The sequence below is a fragment of the Osmerus mordax genome, chromosome 15 (genome assembly GCF_038355195.1).
Source record: "Osmerus mordax isolate fOsmMor3 chromosome 15, fOsmMor3.pri, whole genome shotgun sequence".
Lineage (NCBI taxonomy): Eukaryota > Metazoa > Chordata > Actinopteri > Osmeriformes > Osmeridae > Osmerus > Osmerus mordax.
This window is the reverse complement of record NC_090064.1, coordinates 17,086,109-17,102,160: the sequence shown is the minus strand read 5'-3', so window position 1 is coordinate 17,102,160 and position 16,052 is coordinate 17,086,109. Positions and strand designations below refer to the sequence as shown.

At 50.5% G+C, this 16,052-nt stretch overlaps 1 protein-coding gene across 1 annotated transcript in view; it reads left to right on the top strand.

The window, feature by feature from the left end:
• Nucleotides 1-16,052, top strand: part of ofcc1 (orofacial cleft 1 candidate 1) — a 40,870-nt gene that overhangs the window by 10,285 nt on the left and 14,533 nt on the right. The window contains exons 3-6 of the mRNA XM_067252261.1: nucleotides 305-421; nucleotides 3,050-3,302; nucleotides 3,698-3,861; nucleotides 9,529-9,688. Of these exons, the coding sequence (XP_067108362.1) occupies nucleotides 305-421; nucleotides 3,050-3,302; nucleotides 3,698-3,861; nucleotides 9,529-9,688 (694 nt within the window). The remainder of the gene's footprint in view (nucleotides 1-304; nucleotides 422-3,049; nucleotides 3,303-3,697; nucleotides 3,862-9,528; nucleotides 9,689-16,052) is intronic.

The window sequence follows — 16,052 nt, the reverse complement described above, 5'->3', positions numbered from 1 at the left end:
GAGCAGGAGGCACTGAACATGTGTACATAATAAGAGTATTATTAGAATTTAAAAGTGTGCATTGACATGCATCTGTGTTTCTCCCATTAATTAATGTGTGTGTGTCTCTGTCTGTGTGTCTCTGTCTCTGTGTCTGTGTGTGTGTGTGTGTGTGTGTGTGTGTGTGTGTGTGTGGGGGGGGGGGGGGGGGGGGGGCTGCTCTTCCCAGCAGCAATGCTGGTGTTCTCCAGGGTGCTCAGCATACTCGGTGTGCTCTGGGCATGCTCCCGTCCCAGCTGAGCCCGTGTCCATGGCGACCCTGGAGCTGGCCCCGCCCCCTGCTGGCCCTGCTGGTGACGGTGCTGACGTGGCAGGTGAGGCTGTACCTCCACTACTGCAGCCAGGCCCTGATGCTGCACGCGCTCGCTGTTCCTGTCAACAGGTGAGAGTGCTGGACCCGCCTGCCTCTCCTTGGGGGGGTGTGGAGGTCTGTGTGAGTGTGTTAGTGGGGTGTGTGTGTTAGTGAGTGTGTTAGTGAGTGTGTTAGTGAGTGTGTTAATGTGTGTGTGGGGGGTGTGTGTGGGGGGGAGATGTGGGTGTAACTAGGGCTAGCATTGTGTCGAAATGTGTGTCTATATGTTTGTGAGCACGCACACACACACACATACACCCTCTATAGAGTCCAGACCTTGTTTGGCCCATTATCAGTTTAAAAAAGGCCTGTTTCAGCGTGGGGGGGGGCACCACAGCATGCAATCCTGTCGTCCCAAAAGTCTGCATTATTTGGAAAGAATTTATTGTTTTGTAGACAGCATTTCATAACAAACAAAGTAAGATGCCACAGTCATTACAACTCTGCCATATGTTGTGATTTAATTTATCGCATTAAAAGCAAGACTGTGAATATGCTTACAAGCCAGGTTTTACAACAAGGAACAAACAACCAGCATTCAATCATGGAAACCATTGTGACAGAACATGGGAAACATGTTGAGAGAGAGAGAGAGAGAGAGAGGAGAGAGAGAGAGAGAGAGAGAGAGAGAGAGAGAGAGAGAGAGAGAGAGAGAGAGAGAGAGAGAGAGAGCCAGAGAGAGAGCGAGAGCGAGAGAGAGAGCCAGAGAGAGAGAGAGAGAGCCAGAGGAGAGAGAGAGAGAGAGAGAGAGAGCCAGAGAGAGAGAGAGAGAGAGAGAGAGAGAGAGAGAGAGAGAGAGAGAGAGAGAGAGAGAGAGAGAGAGGAGAGAGAGGAGAGAGAGAGAGAGAGAGAGAGAGAGAGAAGAGAGAGAGAGAGAGAGAGAGAGAGAGAGAGAGAGAGAGAGAGAGAGAGAGAGAGAGAGTGAGAGAGAGAGAGAAGGTGGATGGAGGGGGTCAACAGCAGATGACATGTTCCACATGTCCAGATGCCGTGGGAGGCTCTACTCAGACCCAGAGAGAGGCTGGCAGCCAGGGAGGAGGGGGGCTGACAGCATGCTGTCCTTCCCTTGGCTGTCAGACCCCCCTCCTCCCCCTCCATGCCCCTGGGACATCAGCCAGGCACCAAAGCAGCCCCTTCAGGAGCAATCCTCTCTCTCTGGCCCTCACCCCCAGCACTCTGCACACACGCTTACGCACACACGCCATAAACACACATAAACACACACTCACCCTGATGCTTCACAACAATACACACCAACACAAAGGCACCAACATCATTGGATGACTCACAGAAAGCTCATGATGATTCAGGTGTATATACTAGAGTATACTGTGTACATATTAGTGTATGAAACTTGTGTAGGGTGAGCTATAGATGGTATATATGTAGGGTGAGTGAAATTATGGTATAAATGATATAATATGTAGAGCGAGGGTTATAAATGATCTATACTGAATTATTTACATATACGATGCTTATAGGTGTATAATGACTAAATGTGTAAATAGGAGGGTTCTTGTCCTCGTTACTGAAAGCTTACAGCTGGATACAGATGTTGTTGGAGGACTCCCCCCCTTTCGAACTGCCGCCTTCCCTCCCAGCCCCCCCAGGCCCCCCCCCCAGGTCTGTGCCCCCTGGGGGGGGGGGGGCCTGGGGGGGGCACAGACCTGGGGGGGGCTGGACCCCCCCCCAGGTCTGTGCCCCCTGGGGGGGGGTCCAGGAACACACCCAACAGCCCTGACAGGTTTAATGATGAGAATCAGGTCCTGCAGGTTTAATGAGCAGGATCTGAACACCAGGCGCTTCTCTGATAACAACACGGAAACTAATGACCAACGACTGTCCCGGTCCGACAGGACAACAGCACGACGCTAGATTAGCAAGCTCATGAGCTTCAAAACATCTTCAGTCCTGAGATGTGTGAGACAGCGCTACCCAGCAGCCTTGCTTCATGAAAACCTGACAAGGAGAAATCTGTCTGACCAGATCCACTGATAACATGACATTCAGTTCAGGGGCTGAACAGAGATGTTTGCTCATACATTTTACAATACCAATAAGCAGTGTATGGCGGTGCTGATAAAAATATGCAACACTTTTATTCATTTAGCGGACGTTTTTATCAAAAACAACATACAAATAGTGCAGAAAGTAAAGCAGAACAAGGATCAGAAGTGCTTCCAGCATTTTAGTGGTCGGAGTCAAGGAACTGTCTTGACCTTCCTAGGTTAGGGTTAGGGTTAGGCCTCACTGTCTGAACTAAGACCATGTGTGTACATGGAGGGTTAGGGTTAGGCCTCACTGTCTGAACTAGACCATGTGTGTACATGGAGGGTTAGGGTTAGGCCTCACTGTCTGAACTAGACCATGTGTGTACATGGAGGGTTAGGGTTAGGCCTCACTGTCTGAACTAAGACCATGTTGTGTACATGGAGGGTTAGGGTTAGGCCTCACTGTCTGAACTAGACCATGTGTGTACATGGAGGGTTAGGGTTAGGCCTCACTGTCTGAACTAGACCATGTGTGTACATGGAGGGTTAGGGTTAGGCCTCACTGTCTGAACTAAGGACCATGTGTGTACATGGAGGTACCTAGAGGTTAGAAGCAGCCGTCCTCTCCTGGTATCCTGATGTCTCCCCCCCCCCCCCCCCCCCCAAGGTTCCAGCTTCACGCCCACACGGTGGAGCTGCTCTACCAGACCTCTCTGCTCCACACCCGAGAGGAGATGGCCATGGTGGTGGTGGGACCCCTAACCTTGAACGCCTTCATGTTGCTCCTGGTTCTGATGGCATGGGGCTGTCAGCTGGCGTTTGGCTCACTGCCGTCCGTCCTGTCACTGCTTGTCCTGGCTCAGGGAGTCTGGACGTTCCTGGACCCCCTGGCCGTGTTTCTGGTGGACGCTGTCCTGGGGGTAAGTCACTTAAAATAACTTGGACACTTGTGCACTTTAAATAGGAGTTCACTCTATCTTGGCAAAGTGACTTTAGATTAAAAGGAAAGAATGGGAGAAAAAAGCTCCCACAAGGTCGGGTTCTCCGTCTGTTTGGGCTGTCCGTTTTCATCTCACATGACTTTCAGTTAATATTCAGTGTTGAGTCTCTCCTCGGAGACCGTGACACCTCGGAAGATGTGTCTCCGCTTGGTCATGTCTGTTTCCACTGTAGAATTCCATGCTCATTTTACTATAATCACACAGATTACGCTATGCAAGCAGTTTATAATATATCATAATGTATCATAATACATCATTGTAAAGGTGTCTCTATGCTGGTGATGCAGAGTGCAGTTGTGTTTCTGTGTCTTCAGAATCTTGCCTACAGTCCGAACACGCCTGTGGGTGACGCAGCAAAGCTTTATTGGCATTTCTACAGGACCGACCAATCAGGAGCAGCGGGGGTGGTCATCACCCTGTTGCTGTACACCGTCCTCTCCCTCCTCTCCTCCACCATCCTCCTCCTCTACCTGCTCAGGTGAGTCCTCTCCTCCACCATCCTCCTCCTCTACCTGCTCAGGTGAGTCCTTTCCTCCACCATCCTCCTCCTCTACCTGCTCAGGTGAGTCCTTTCCTCCACCATCCTCCTCCTCTACCTGCTCAGGTGAGTCCTCTCCTCCACCATCCTCCTCCTCTACCTGCTCAGGTGAGTCCTTTCCTCCACCATCCTCCTCCTCTACCTGCTCAGGTGAGTCCTTTCCTCCACCATCCTCCTCCTCTACCTGCTCAGGTGAGTCCTTTCCTCCACCATCCTCCTCCTCTACCTGCTCAGGTGAGTCCTTTCCTCCACCATCCTCCTCCTCTACCTGCTCAGGTGAGTCCTTTCCTCCACCATCCTCCTCCTCTACCTGCTCAGGTGAGTCCTTTCCTCCACCATCCTCCTCCTCTACCTGCTCAGGTGAGTCCTTTCCTCCACCATCCTCCTCCTCTACCTGCTCAGGTGAGTCCTTTCCTCCACCATCCTCCTCCCCTCCCTCCTCTTCCTCCCCAGGTGGGTTCACATAAACATGTCACCATGTCCTGTCAGTCATTAAATATATTGTCTACCAATCCCCTCACTACACCACAGGTAAGGCTTGAGGTTTGATGTTACGGTTCCTGGATAAACACCATCGGTTGGACCAGAAACAGACTTCCCTCCTGTCATGTTGGTCTTTCATCCCAGGGTTGAAGCCAGTCTATGACCTTGTCGTACCACGCAGGAAGAGCCCCAGCGTGCGAGGGGATTATGGTTGGGTTCTGGACAGAGCTGCCTGCAGGGACATTCTGCCAATGAGGACCCATACCCCCTGAAAACACGTGTATGTTGCCTGACTACCAGCCCTCTCAGACACAGCTCACCCGCAGACCCGCGCAGCCTTGCGCAGCCTCGCGCTCCTTCCTCGGACCGCCAAAAACAAGTGTTGATCTAATTGCTTGTGATTTTTAAGTCGCATGCAATTACTTATGCAGTTCTGCATAAACCCAACTGTCACACACACAACGCATTTGTTGTATAGAACATGCTTATTGGTTGGTGGGAAAAAATTCAAAGGCATGTCGAAACTGGAAAGGTAGATTTGTTTTGATATAGCGTGAGCATTGTTAAGTTATGCGATTACCGGATACGCTGTAGAGCTTTTGCATGGTTGATCACAGTTTTTTACAGACGTCTTGAATAAGCCACGGCTGCTGTAGAAGATGGGCTTCCCACAATGCACCAGTGCCTCAGATTGAGGTCATCTGTGCTCAGTCCTTGGCGTTGTATGTTTGTGTTGTGATCCGATTGTTCAAACTGCTTCAATGTCCTCATGTCGATGTGTCTTGCAGAGAGGACGCCTCCTGAGACCGAGGATGTCTGGGTCTACGGGCTCTTACACACACTGATGCTCTTACACACACTGATGCTGTTACACACACTGAGGCTGTTACACACACTGATGCTGTTACACACACTGATGCTGTTACACACACTGATGCTCTTACACACACTGAGGCTGTTACACACACTGATGCTGTTACACACACTGATGCTCTTACACACACTGATGCTGTTACACACACTGATGCTCTTACACACACTGATGCTCTTACACACACTGAGGCTGTAACAGAGGGAGGGCTGAGGCTGTAACACAGGGAGGGCTGAGGCTGTAACAGAGGGAGGGCTGAGGCTGTAACAGAGGGAGGGCTGAGGCTGTAACAGAGGGAGGGCTGAGGCTGTAACAGAGGGAGGGCTGAGGCTGTAACACAGGGAGGACTGAGGCTGTAACAGAGGGAGGACTGAGGCTGTAACAGAGGGAGGACTGAGGCTGTAACAGAGGGAGGACTGAGGCTGTAATACAGAGAGGACTATGGTCATCATGGTTGTTACAGCAGCATAGACAGGAGGACTCATCTGTAGTTCCTCATGTTCTGGTAGTTCCTCATGTTCTGGTAGTTCTTCATGTTCTGGTAGTTCTTCATGTTCTGGTAGTTCCTCATGTTCTGGTAGTTCCTCATGTTCTGGTAGTTCTTCATGTTCTGGTAGTTCCTCATGTTCTGGTAGTTCTTCATGTTCTGGTAGTTCTTCATGTTCTGGTAGTTCTTCATGTTCTGGTAGTTCCTCATGTTCTGGTAGTTCCTCATGTTCTGGTAGTTCTTCATGTTCTGGTAGTTCCTCATGTTCTGGTGCCTACCACTCACGGCAGCTTCACTGCAGGTCTGACCTCGCTCCAAAGTGTGTTTGTTTGAGGAAGAGGGGTGGAGGTGGAACAGGGAGATGAATCACAGCCAGGCCAGGATGGCTCATCCAGGGTGTTTTCCTACCCTGAAATCAGACCCAGGTCTATTAAAGTATGTGAAAGAATCACCCGGGGATCAGCCGTGGAAGAAGGTTCCAAGCACCTCTTATGGAGCTTGTACTAAACTGCAGCCCAGAATAAGGACTTGTGCCTCTCTGCTGTGAGGCTGAATCTAGGCCAGGAGCTGAGCTGGGATGATCATTTTATGGGTTTTACTGTTTTCTATTGGCTGTCGGGAGAACTGTGACCTATTTCTAAAATAACCCCCTGGGATAAATGTATAGATAGAATGAACTGTTATCCTTTTTTAATTACATTTTAGGCAGCCTTGATTCATTGGTTGTAAAATCATTTCAGTGTTGCCTTTTTACTTACTCGCTTACCTTGCCAGAACCATCTAAATAGACGTAGTCCTGTAGTTGCGCTGTATTACATCCACGATTATAAGCTGAAAGATATAAATATATATATATATTATTTTTACGTTTTTGGTGAGGTGGGATGGGGGCAATCAATGGAGTCCTCATGAAAACACGGGGTGTCCATCTTGCTGTCTCTAATCATCTCAATGCTACATAATATAACACATAATAGTATGTATTATAATAGAAATATAAGATTTACATGAATCCAGATATAAGTGTTTCTGAGTGTTGAATCCATGCATTGTCTCTGGACTGCTTGCTAGCTAGGTTCTGGAGACCAGACTGCTAGTGTCTAGCTAGGTTCTGGAGACCAGACTGCTAGTGTCTAGCTAGGTTCTGGAGACCAGACTGCTAGTGGCTAGCTAGGTTCTGGAGACCAGACTGCTAATGGATAGCTAGGTTCTGGAGACCAGACTGCTAGTGGCTAGCTAGGTTCTGGAGACCAGACTGCTAATGGATAGCTAGGTTCTGGAGACCAGTCTGCTAGTGGCTAGCTAGGTTCTGGAGACCAGACTGCTAATGGATAGCTAGGTTCTGGAGACCAGACTGCTAGTGTCTAGCTAGGTTCTGGAGACCAGACCGCTAGTGGCTAGCTAGGTTCTGAGACCACACTGCTAGTGTCTAGCTAGGTTCTGAGACCACACTGCTAGTGGCTAGCTAGGTTCTGGAGACCAGACTGTGACTGAGAGACTTCAGAGTTCAGACTGTTTGTGAGCAAGCTGGTCAGGAGTATCTTACCTCTCAACACCCACAAACCCAGTTACTCTGGAAGAAAGATCAGTACATTTCTTCCATGTAAAATGGATTTGCGGTAGATGCATCCACATCACAGACCAGAACCATTCTGAGGAGAATTCTTAAACCCAAAGAGAGTTTCTGTTCCGGGGTTTCCCAGGCTGAGGATGGTGTGTGTTTCAGGACTGTACTACACAACAATGGATTCCACTAAGAGAGTGCATAAATGAATGAAAAGCTGGTGTTTGATGAAGAATGCAAGCTATTCTCATGTCTGAGGTCAGGGAAGTAGTGAGTGGTAACGTGGAAGGGTCTCAAGAGAGCTGCAGAGTGATGTTGGGTTCAAAGCTTCACACGGCGTCATGCTTCACAGCTCCTTGATGTTAGTTTGATTTGAGGTATGATTACCCTCACGCTGAGCAGGAGCTCTCAGGGAGGGGTCAGGGGTTAGCTGCTTCTGATGACTGGCCAAGATGTTTGTTTACAGCTTTGCTGTGGAAGAAAGCCCCCCCTCCACCGTGTGATGTACGATCACTTGGAGACTGGGATCAATACCCGTGCTGCTGTAGCCATGTGACTCACACCAACCTCGCCAGACGCATTCTCAATCAACAGGCTCTCCCTCGGTGCCATGTTTGAAGAACTGGAACATCCCGAGGTGTGTGTGTTTGTTCCACCCACACACACACACACCCAGCCTTACCTAACACACGCACACACACCCAGCCGGGCCTAACACACGCACACACACCCAGCCGGACCTAACACCCACACACACACCCAGCCGGGCCTAACACACGCACACACACCCAGCCGGGCCTAACACACGCACACACACCCAGCCGGGCCTAACACACACACACACACAGCCGGACCTAACACACACACACACCCAGCCGGACCTAACACACGCACACACACCCAGCCGGGCCTAACACACACACACCCAGCCGGGCCTAACACACACACACACACCCACCCGGACCGAACACACACACACCCAGCCGGGCCTAACACACGCACACACACCCAGCCGGACCTAACACCCACACACACACCCAGCCGGGCCTAACACACGCACACACACCCAGCCGGGCCTAACACACACACACCCAGCCGGGCCTAACACACACACACACACACACCCAGCCGGGCCTAACACACGCACACACACCCAGCCGGACCTAACACCCACACACACACCCAGCCGGGCCTAACACACGCACACACACCCAGCCGGGCCTAACACACACACACCCAGCCGGGCCTAACACACGCACACACACCCAGCCGGACCTAACACACACACACACACCCAGCCGGGCCTAACAAACACACACACACCCAGCCGGGCCTAACACACGCACACACACCCAGCCGGACCTAACACACGCACACCCAACCAGCCCGGGCCCAACACACAGAGACTCCCACTCACAGGGCAGTTTAGCAGCCTAACCCTAACCCGATCTGGGTCCTTCCCTGGTTGCTGGATGGATGCAGGAACGCAGGCAGTCCTGTGCAGCTGTGTGATGGCTGTGAGACAGAGATATTTAGTGTAATGGCTGGAAACATGAGGATGTTTTCTGTAACAACGGCTTCTTGGGCCTCCTGAGAATACAGACACATCCCAATGACAAATGTTGTTAAACGCTGCTCAGGCTGGTCGCCTGCCCAGGCTGGTCGCCTGCTCAGGCTGGTCGACTGCCCAGGCTGGTCGCCTGCTCAGGCTGGTCGCCTGCTCAGGCTGGTCGCCTGCTCAGGCTGGTCGCCTTCTCAGGCTGGTCGCCTTCTCAGGCTGGTCGCCTGCCCAGGCTGGTCGTCTTCTCAGGCTGGTCGTCTTCTCAGGCTGGTCGCCTTCTCAGGCTGGTCGCCTGCTCAGGCTGGTCGCCTGCCCAGGCTGGTCGCCTGCCCAGGCTGGTCGACTGCCCAGGCTGGTCGACTGCTCAGGCTGGTCGACTGCTCAGGCTGGTCGACTGCTCAGGCTGGTCGCCTGCCCAGGCTGGTCCAGCTGAGACGCCAGGGAGGAGGAGCTAACATGCTCCTGAACTGACTGGAATCTGGTAGCCAACCTACGCACTGCATCTGTACACTCATGAACGCTGGCATTAGCTCAGTAGACATGTTGTCCCACTCAGACACGTCACCTTTAACCTTTACAGAGCTCACAGTGATGCAGCATGGCTGACCCCCCCCCCCCCCCCCCCCCCCAACCTTTCTTAGGCTCCACAACGATGGGCGCATGCTGGACCTGTTCCAACGCCTCACCGCCAAGGAAGGAACCTACTTCCTGCCACATGACCTGGAGCTATCCAATCAGGAGCTGAGCTACATTGTCAAGAAGGCGGAGCAGTGGAGAGGCTCCAACGGAGAGAGACGCAAGGTGAGACTAGAACCTTCTTAAGAGGGAGGAATGGTCGTCATCATGAGGTTATTGGTGCTGGTCATGACTGGCCATCATTTGGCTTCTTTAACACAGATTTTAAGTCTTAGACAAGATATAGCATTACTTTACTTTGTATCGTTACATTTTCCTTACTTACATTTCAGAAAGCCAAGAATTCATCTCAAAGGTCTTTAGCTTCATTCTAATTAGTACAAGATAATTACCAAAACACTCGGCTACAGGCTGCTGATTAGGCAGTGGAAACCAATTTCCAAAGATATTTCATTAGAGAAAGACTACTCAATCAACACACACAGACACAGACGTGCTTACACACACACACACACAGTGGCACACAGTGGCAAACATCACTCTGCATCCTGTTATAATATGAACTAGGCATCGACAACTTGATGTCAGAAGGTTGGGGGTTAGGAAATTACAGTTTGCATAAATGAATGTATCCATGACATCATGTCTCCATGACATGATTACAATAGGAGGGAAGCTGTCATGTTCCTGACAGGCGACTGCAGTCCGTAGCGATGACACGTGCACTAGCACAGCCCTTGCACCGTGCCGTGAGACGCTGAATCTATGCATAGTGATTGAAAATGTGACTTGTTGTCCTCCTTGAAAAATACTTCCATGATGATCAAAGATGGTAATTGTAAAAAAAAAAAAAAAGTTTTATAAAAGCTTCTCAGTCTTTGTTTAAGCAAATTATATTCATGGTCCCACACAATGAAACCACAAATCATCTATTAAGCTTACCCAGTCAGGATGTGCTGCCTCATATACAATCTGTTCCCGTCCAAACTCCATCAAAGCAAGCGATCACTAGCACATTCAGTTCAAACTGTGTTTAGGTTAATCACATTGATTACGTACATTTTAATTATGTCTGGAGAAGCGTTGAGACCAAATGTCAAATTATACGGAATGTGGGTTTCACATGTAATAATGCCCAGGCTCAACACTGTGACCCTGAGATGAACCCTGGAAGCTAATCATGGTGATTCAACGACATCAACATGTTTCATACAGGGTTGTCTTAATGAATCAGCGAGCGTCCTGCAGAGAACTGGCCCACGGATGTTTGTCAGAGACGATGGAGACTGTGTTGGGGAGACTGTGTTGGGGAGACTGTGTTGGGGAGACTGTGTTGGGGAGACTGTGTTGGGGAGACTGTGTTGGGGAGACAGTGTTGGGGAGACAGTGTTGGGGAGACAGTGTTGGGGAGACAGTGTTGGGGAGACTGTGTTGGGGAGACTGTGTTGGGGAGACTTCTGGTCTGCTGTCCTGAAACTCCAAAGAACTCCAACATGTATGAAGTTTCAGTATGGTTTGTGTTCCTGTTTACTGAACCTCTGCTTCTGCAGTCACTGAGAGAAATGATCCCCTCAAAGTTTGTGATTAAGATGATGCTCCATTTAGCTGATGGCTCCCATAGTTGTTCTGCTAGTAAATCACCCGTACATTAGTCTCCTCTCACTGCTACAATTAGCATACTTCATATTGTCCCTGATTTGGCTTTGTTAAACGGATAAAATGCTAACACATTAAACACGTTTGCCGGGGTGATGAAAACTGAGGGTTATTGCATTTTATGATTTTTACATTATTCAGGCAGGCAATAATTCATAGAAATAAGATGGGCCTTGCCATTATTTCATAATTATTGTAGCAATTTCTCCCTGCAAAAAAGGGTCACTTTCCTAACTCAGCAAAGACATATCCTATTAAACTAATTTGCCTACATGCAAATTTTTTGTCATTTTTACCTCATTAACTATTTATCATGGACAGGACAAAACCTCCATGCAAGGAGCCAGACAGAGCTGAAACTAATATTTTGCAACTCTAATGATTTTTTGCATCCTTAATTAGATAGAATAAGGTTGATATGATTAGGTCGGGATGTAGTGTTTTTCATTAAAAATGCATTTCAGAAACTGTATTGGAAATGTGCCCTTGCAATTAAATAATGAAGCCAACGCATTCCTTATTACAGCCCAATTAATATCAGAGGGGAGGGCATCATTTTAATAACAATGGGCCGCGAAGCGTTTGTTATCCTCCCAGGATGAAGGAGACGGTGCGGGGAAGAGGAAGGGCTCCTCCCAGGGACAGTAGAGGGGCTGGGGAGAGGAAGGGCTCCTCCCAGGGACAGTAGAGGGGCTGGGGAGAGGAAGGGCTCCTCCCAGGGACAGTAGAGGGGCTGGGGAGAGGAAGGGCTCCTCCCAGGGACAGTAGAGGGGCTGGGGAGAGGAAGGGCTCCTCCCAGGGACAGTAGAGGGGCTGGGGAGAGGAAGGGCTCCTCCCAGGGACAGTAGAGGGGCTGGGGAGAGGAAGGGCTCCTCCCAGGGACAGTAGAGGGGCTGGGGAGGAGCCCTTCAAGAGGACATTATGATGAGGGTCAGGGTTTGGGGTGAGGGTTGGGATGAGGGTTAGGGGTTAGGGTTGGGATGAGGGTCAGGGTTTGGGATGAGGGTTAGGGGTTATGGTTGGGATGAGGGTCAGGGTTTGGGATGAGGGTTAGGGGTTATGGTTGGGATGAGGGTTAGGGTTTGGGATGAGGGTTGGGATGAGGGTTAGGGGTTAGGGTTGGGATGAGGGTCAGGGTTTGGGATGAGGGTTGGGATGAGGGTTAGGGTTTGGGATGAGGGTTGGGATGAGGGTTAGGGGTTATGGTTGGGATGAGGGTTAGGGTTTGGGGTGAGGGTTAGGGGTTATGGTTGGGATGAGGGTCAGGGTTTGGGATGAGGGTTAGGGGTTATGGTTGGGATGAGGGTCAGGGTTTGGGATGAGGGTTAGGGGTTATGGTTGGGATGAGGGTCAGGGTTTGGGATGAGGGTTAGGGGTTATGGTTGGGATGAGGGTTAGGGTTTGGGATGAGGGTTGGGATGAGGGTTAGGGGTTAGGGTTGGGATGAGGGTTAGGGTTTGGGGTGAGGGTTGGGATGAGGGTTAGGGGTTATGGTTGGGATGAGGGTCAGGGTTTGGGGCAGACTGAGCTGACCAGAACATCCCTGCTGTCGCATGCTCTCCTGAATACTAACACTAACTTCTCCTGAATACTAACACTAACTTATATCCCCACTAACTTCAACTCAAGTCAGCAGCAGAAGGCCCACAGTAACGCAGCAGACAACCTGTGGTGAATATAAGCAGCCATGACATGTTAAACATCTGCTTCATGCAACTCTACTATCATTATGTTAAGTGCTTGTTTGAATGTTCACTTGTAGAACCTAGTTAACAATAAAAGCAAAGTGAAGGGAAAGAGGCAGATAATGACACCGGAAGTTAAAACACTTCTCATGGTTTCCTTCTAACGTTGGAACCAGTTCTTACTGCTGAAGATGACGTTTCCCGCAAGCGCTGAAACTATAAAAGAAGAATCTACATTCAATAACCAATCTGCAAATGGCCTATTATTAGCAAACTTGTAATTTTCACAAGAAGGTCATAAAACAAAATCTAATTTTACTTTCCTAGCAATTAAGTTTATATTACACTTTGCATTCCACTAGGCCATGTGATCAGTTATTTCGCTGGAAGCTCTAAATATGACTGCTAAGTTGTGACACCCTAAGAGGCAGCCTGTTGAACCAACTGGGTGAGCCTGCTGTACAACATGCATTCGCTGTAATGTAACCTGGATGCATGTTGAAGAAGAGAGGGAATCAGTTTCCATCAAAAGTCTTTAAATGTCAAAATAGATGGAAGTTAGAGTGGTCTTCAGCTGCTCAGAGCTCCCCAGTGAATAGCTTTACCAGCACTTCCATTGGTGTGTGTCCCCTGTATCATTCCAGTCTAACTGTTAGCAGTTAGCGCCTAGCAGCTAGCATTGTGGGTTCCATAGCCCACCAGTACTATCATGGCGGATCTCAGTAATGAGCTCATTCATTATGGAAAGGCAGTGATGCAGATGGTCCTAATGAATTGTCTCCCGTCACCCCCTTGATTACTGTACCTGGAAGGGAGGAGGTAACTTCTGTAATACTTAAGCAGGTATGCAAACTGTTTTGTCAGAGGGTTGTGACAGTGACAGAGTAGAGGGGCTGGTTAGACGGAAATCTTTGCAGTAATTCACCAGAAAGTTCTGTTGGCGGTGACATTGCGTTATTGGGAGAAGCCCCGTGCCTGCAGATGTTTTCCTAACGGTATCACATCAACATGCACGTCCCCTTCCCCGTTAGTCTGCGTGTGTCTAGGTAATGGCTTACCGGCGGGGGAGTTCTACAACACCCAAGGTGCTTTGCGAAAACAAGTGGTGGGGGGCTGGAGCAGTGTGGTTAGAGGCAGCCCTGATGGGAGGAGGGGTGATAACTGGAGCAGTGTGGCAGGTTGTTCATCATGCAGCACCGAGATGTGATCTCTCTTTTAATCTAGCTGCTCCCCCTGTCCCCCCCTCACCTCCTCCTGTCTCCCCCCCTCACCTCCTCCTGTCTCCCCCCTCACCTCCCCTGCCTCCCCCCTCACTTCCTCCTGTCTCCCCCCCTCACCTCCTCCTGTCTCCCCCCCTCACCTCCTCCTGTCTCCCCCCTCACCTCCTCCTGCCTCACCTCCTCCTGTCTCCCCCCTCACCTCCTCCTGTCTCCCCCCTCGCCTCCCCCCTCACCTCCTCCTGCCTCACCATCTCCTGTTTCCCCCCCTCACCTCCTCCTGCCTCATCTCCTCCTGTCCCCCCCACTCACCTCCCCTGCCTCCCCCCTCACCTCCTCCTGCCTCACCTCCTCCTGTCTCCCCCCCTCACCTCCTCCTGCCTCATCTCCTCCTGTCCCCCCCACTCACCTCCCCTGCCTCCCCCCTCACCTCCTCCTGCCTCCCCCCCTTACCTCCTCCTGCCTCCCCCCCTCACCTCCTCCTGCCTCCCCCCCTCACCTCATCACCACCACTATCCTACATCCGCCTGTATTTAAGATCTTAAACTTAAATATGAAACACTTAAACTGGGGACAGGTTTAGCTCAGTGGTTAGAGCATTTGACTGCAGGTCACAGCTTCAGATTCTCTTCTGTACTTCTGTACTGTATTATGAAGATTATCATCATAATATAATAATAATAATAATGTGTACATTTAGCAACTGCTTTCATGTAAAGCGATGCACAGGGGGGATTTTAACCTGCGACCTCTTCCTTGTTCGTGTGAACTTAGATGGTGAATAAAGCCCATTCTGATTGGTCTGCATTGAAATACTCTAACCACTGAGCCACACCGGTCCCTCCTGCAGTGTTAGGTACAGTAGGATGCGAGGTCTCAGACAGAAGCGCTGGTGTGTGACGGGGACCACAGGAACCGCTGTCAGGGAACAATAGAGGCAGAACAGAGGGAGTACCGCTGAGCAGGAACCCAAAACAGGGACCTGGAGAGAGAGCTCTCAGACTGCAGAGGGTCAACTAGAGGCAGCGTGTGTGTGAGTGTGTCTCTGTGTTTGTCCCTGTGTGTGTGTGTGTGTGTGCGTGCACACTTCTCTGTGTGGGGTCACCAAAGTGCAGCCTCCCATCAGCCAGTCAGCCCTCACCGGGGGGGGGGGGGGGGGGGGGGGGGGTTGAATTAGGTCTGAGGGTGGCTTCTTCAATTACGGGGGAGGGGAGGGGGGTAGGGCCGGGACAGGGAGTGGGTGAGTGGGGGTGGGGGGTTGCTATTAGTGGACAGTGCTGTGAGCCTTGGTGCCCCAAGGCGATGGCAGGCTGGCGGGGGGAGGTGGGGGAGGGGTGAGGCTGCAGCATTAGAGAGCTCAATATGAGATGTGACTGGAAAGGGTACATGGCTGCGCTCCTGAAAAGGTCACGGCTGGCCACTAACGTGTGAGAGCGGCACAAAATCACAATGATAAAGAAATATATAAAGAGAGGGGCTGCCTGCTTCACTGACCCTTCCCTCTCACTGCACACACACACAAACACACACAGTCTCTGTAGAACAGACCAGACACTGAAGGTGACCCCGTCGTGAGGTCAGGGCCTCTGGCAGCCAATAGGAGTAGCTCTCCTCCATGTTGGAGAATCTTCTAATCCACACTACTGACTGCTGTTTCTGCCAGAACCCAGCTACATACTGCTAGCACCTAACTACATACTGCTAGCACCTAGCTACACACTGCTAGCACCTAGCTACATACTGCTAGCACCCAGCTACATACTGCTAGCACCTAACTACACACTGCTAACACCTAACTACACACTGCTAGCACCTAGCTACACACTGCTAGCACCTAGCTACATGCTGCTAGCACCCAGCTACATACTGCTAGCGCCTAGCTACATACTGCTAGCACCAAGCTACATACTGCTAGCAATAGCTACATACTGCTAGCGCCTCAAATTATATTACAGTTACAGTCAACTTTCA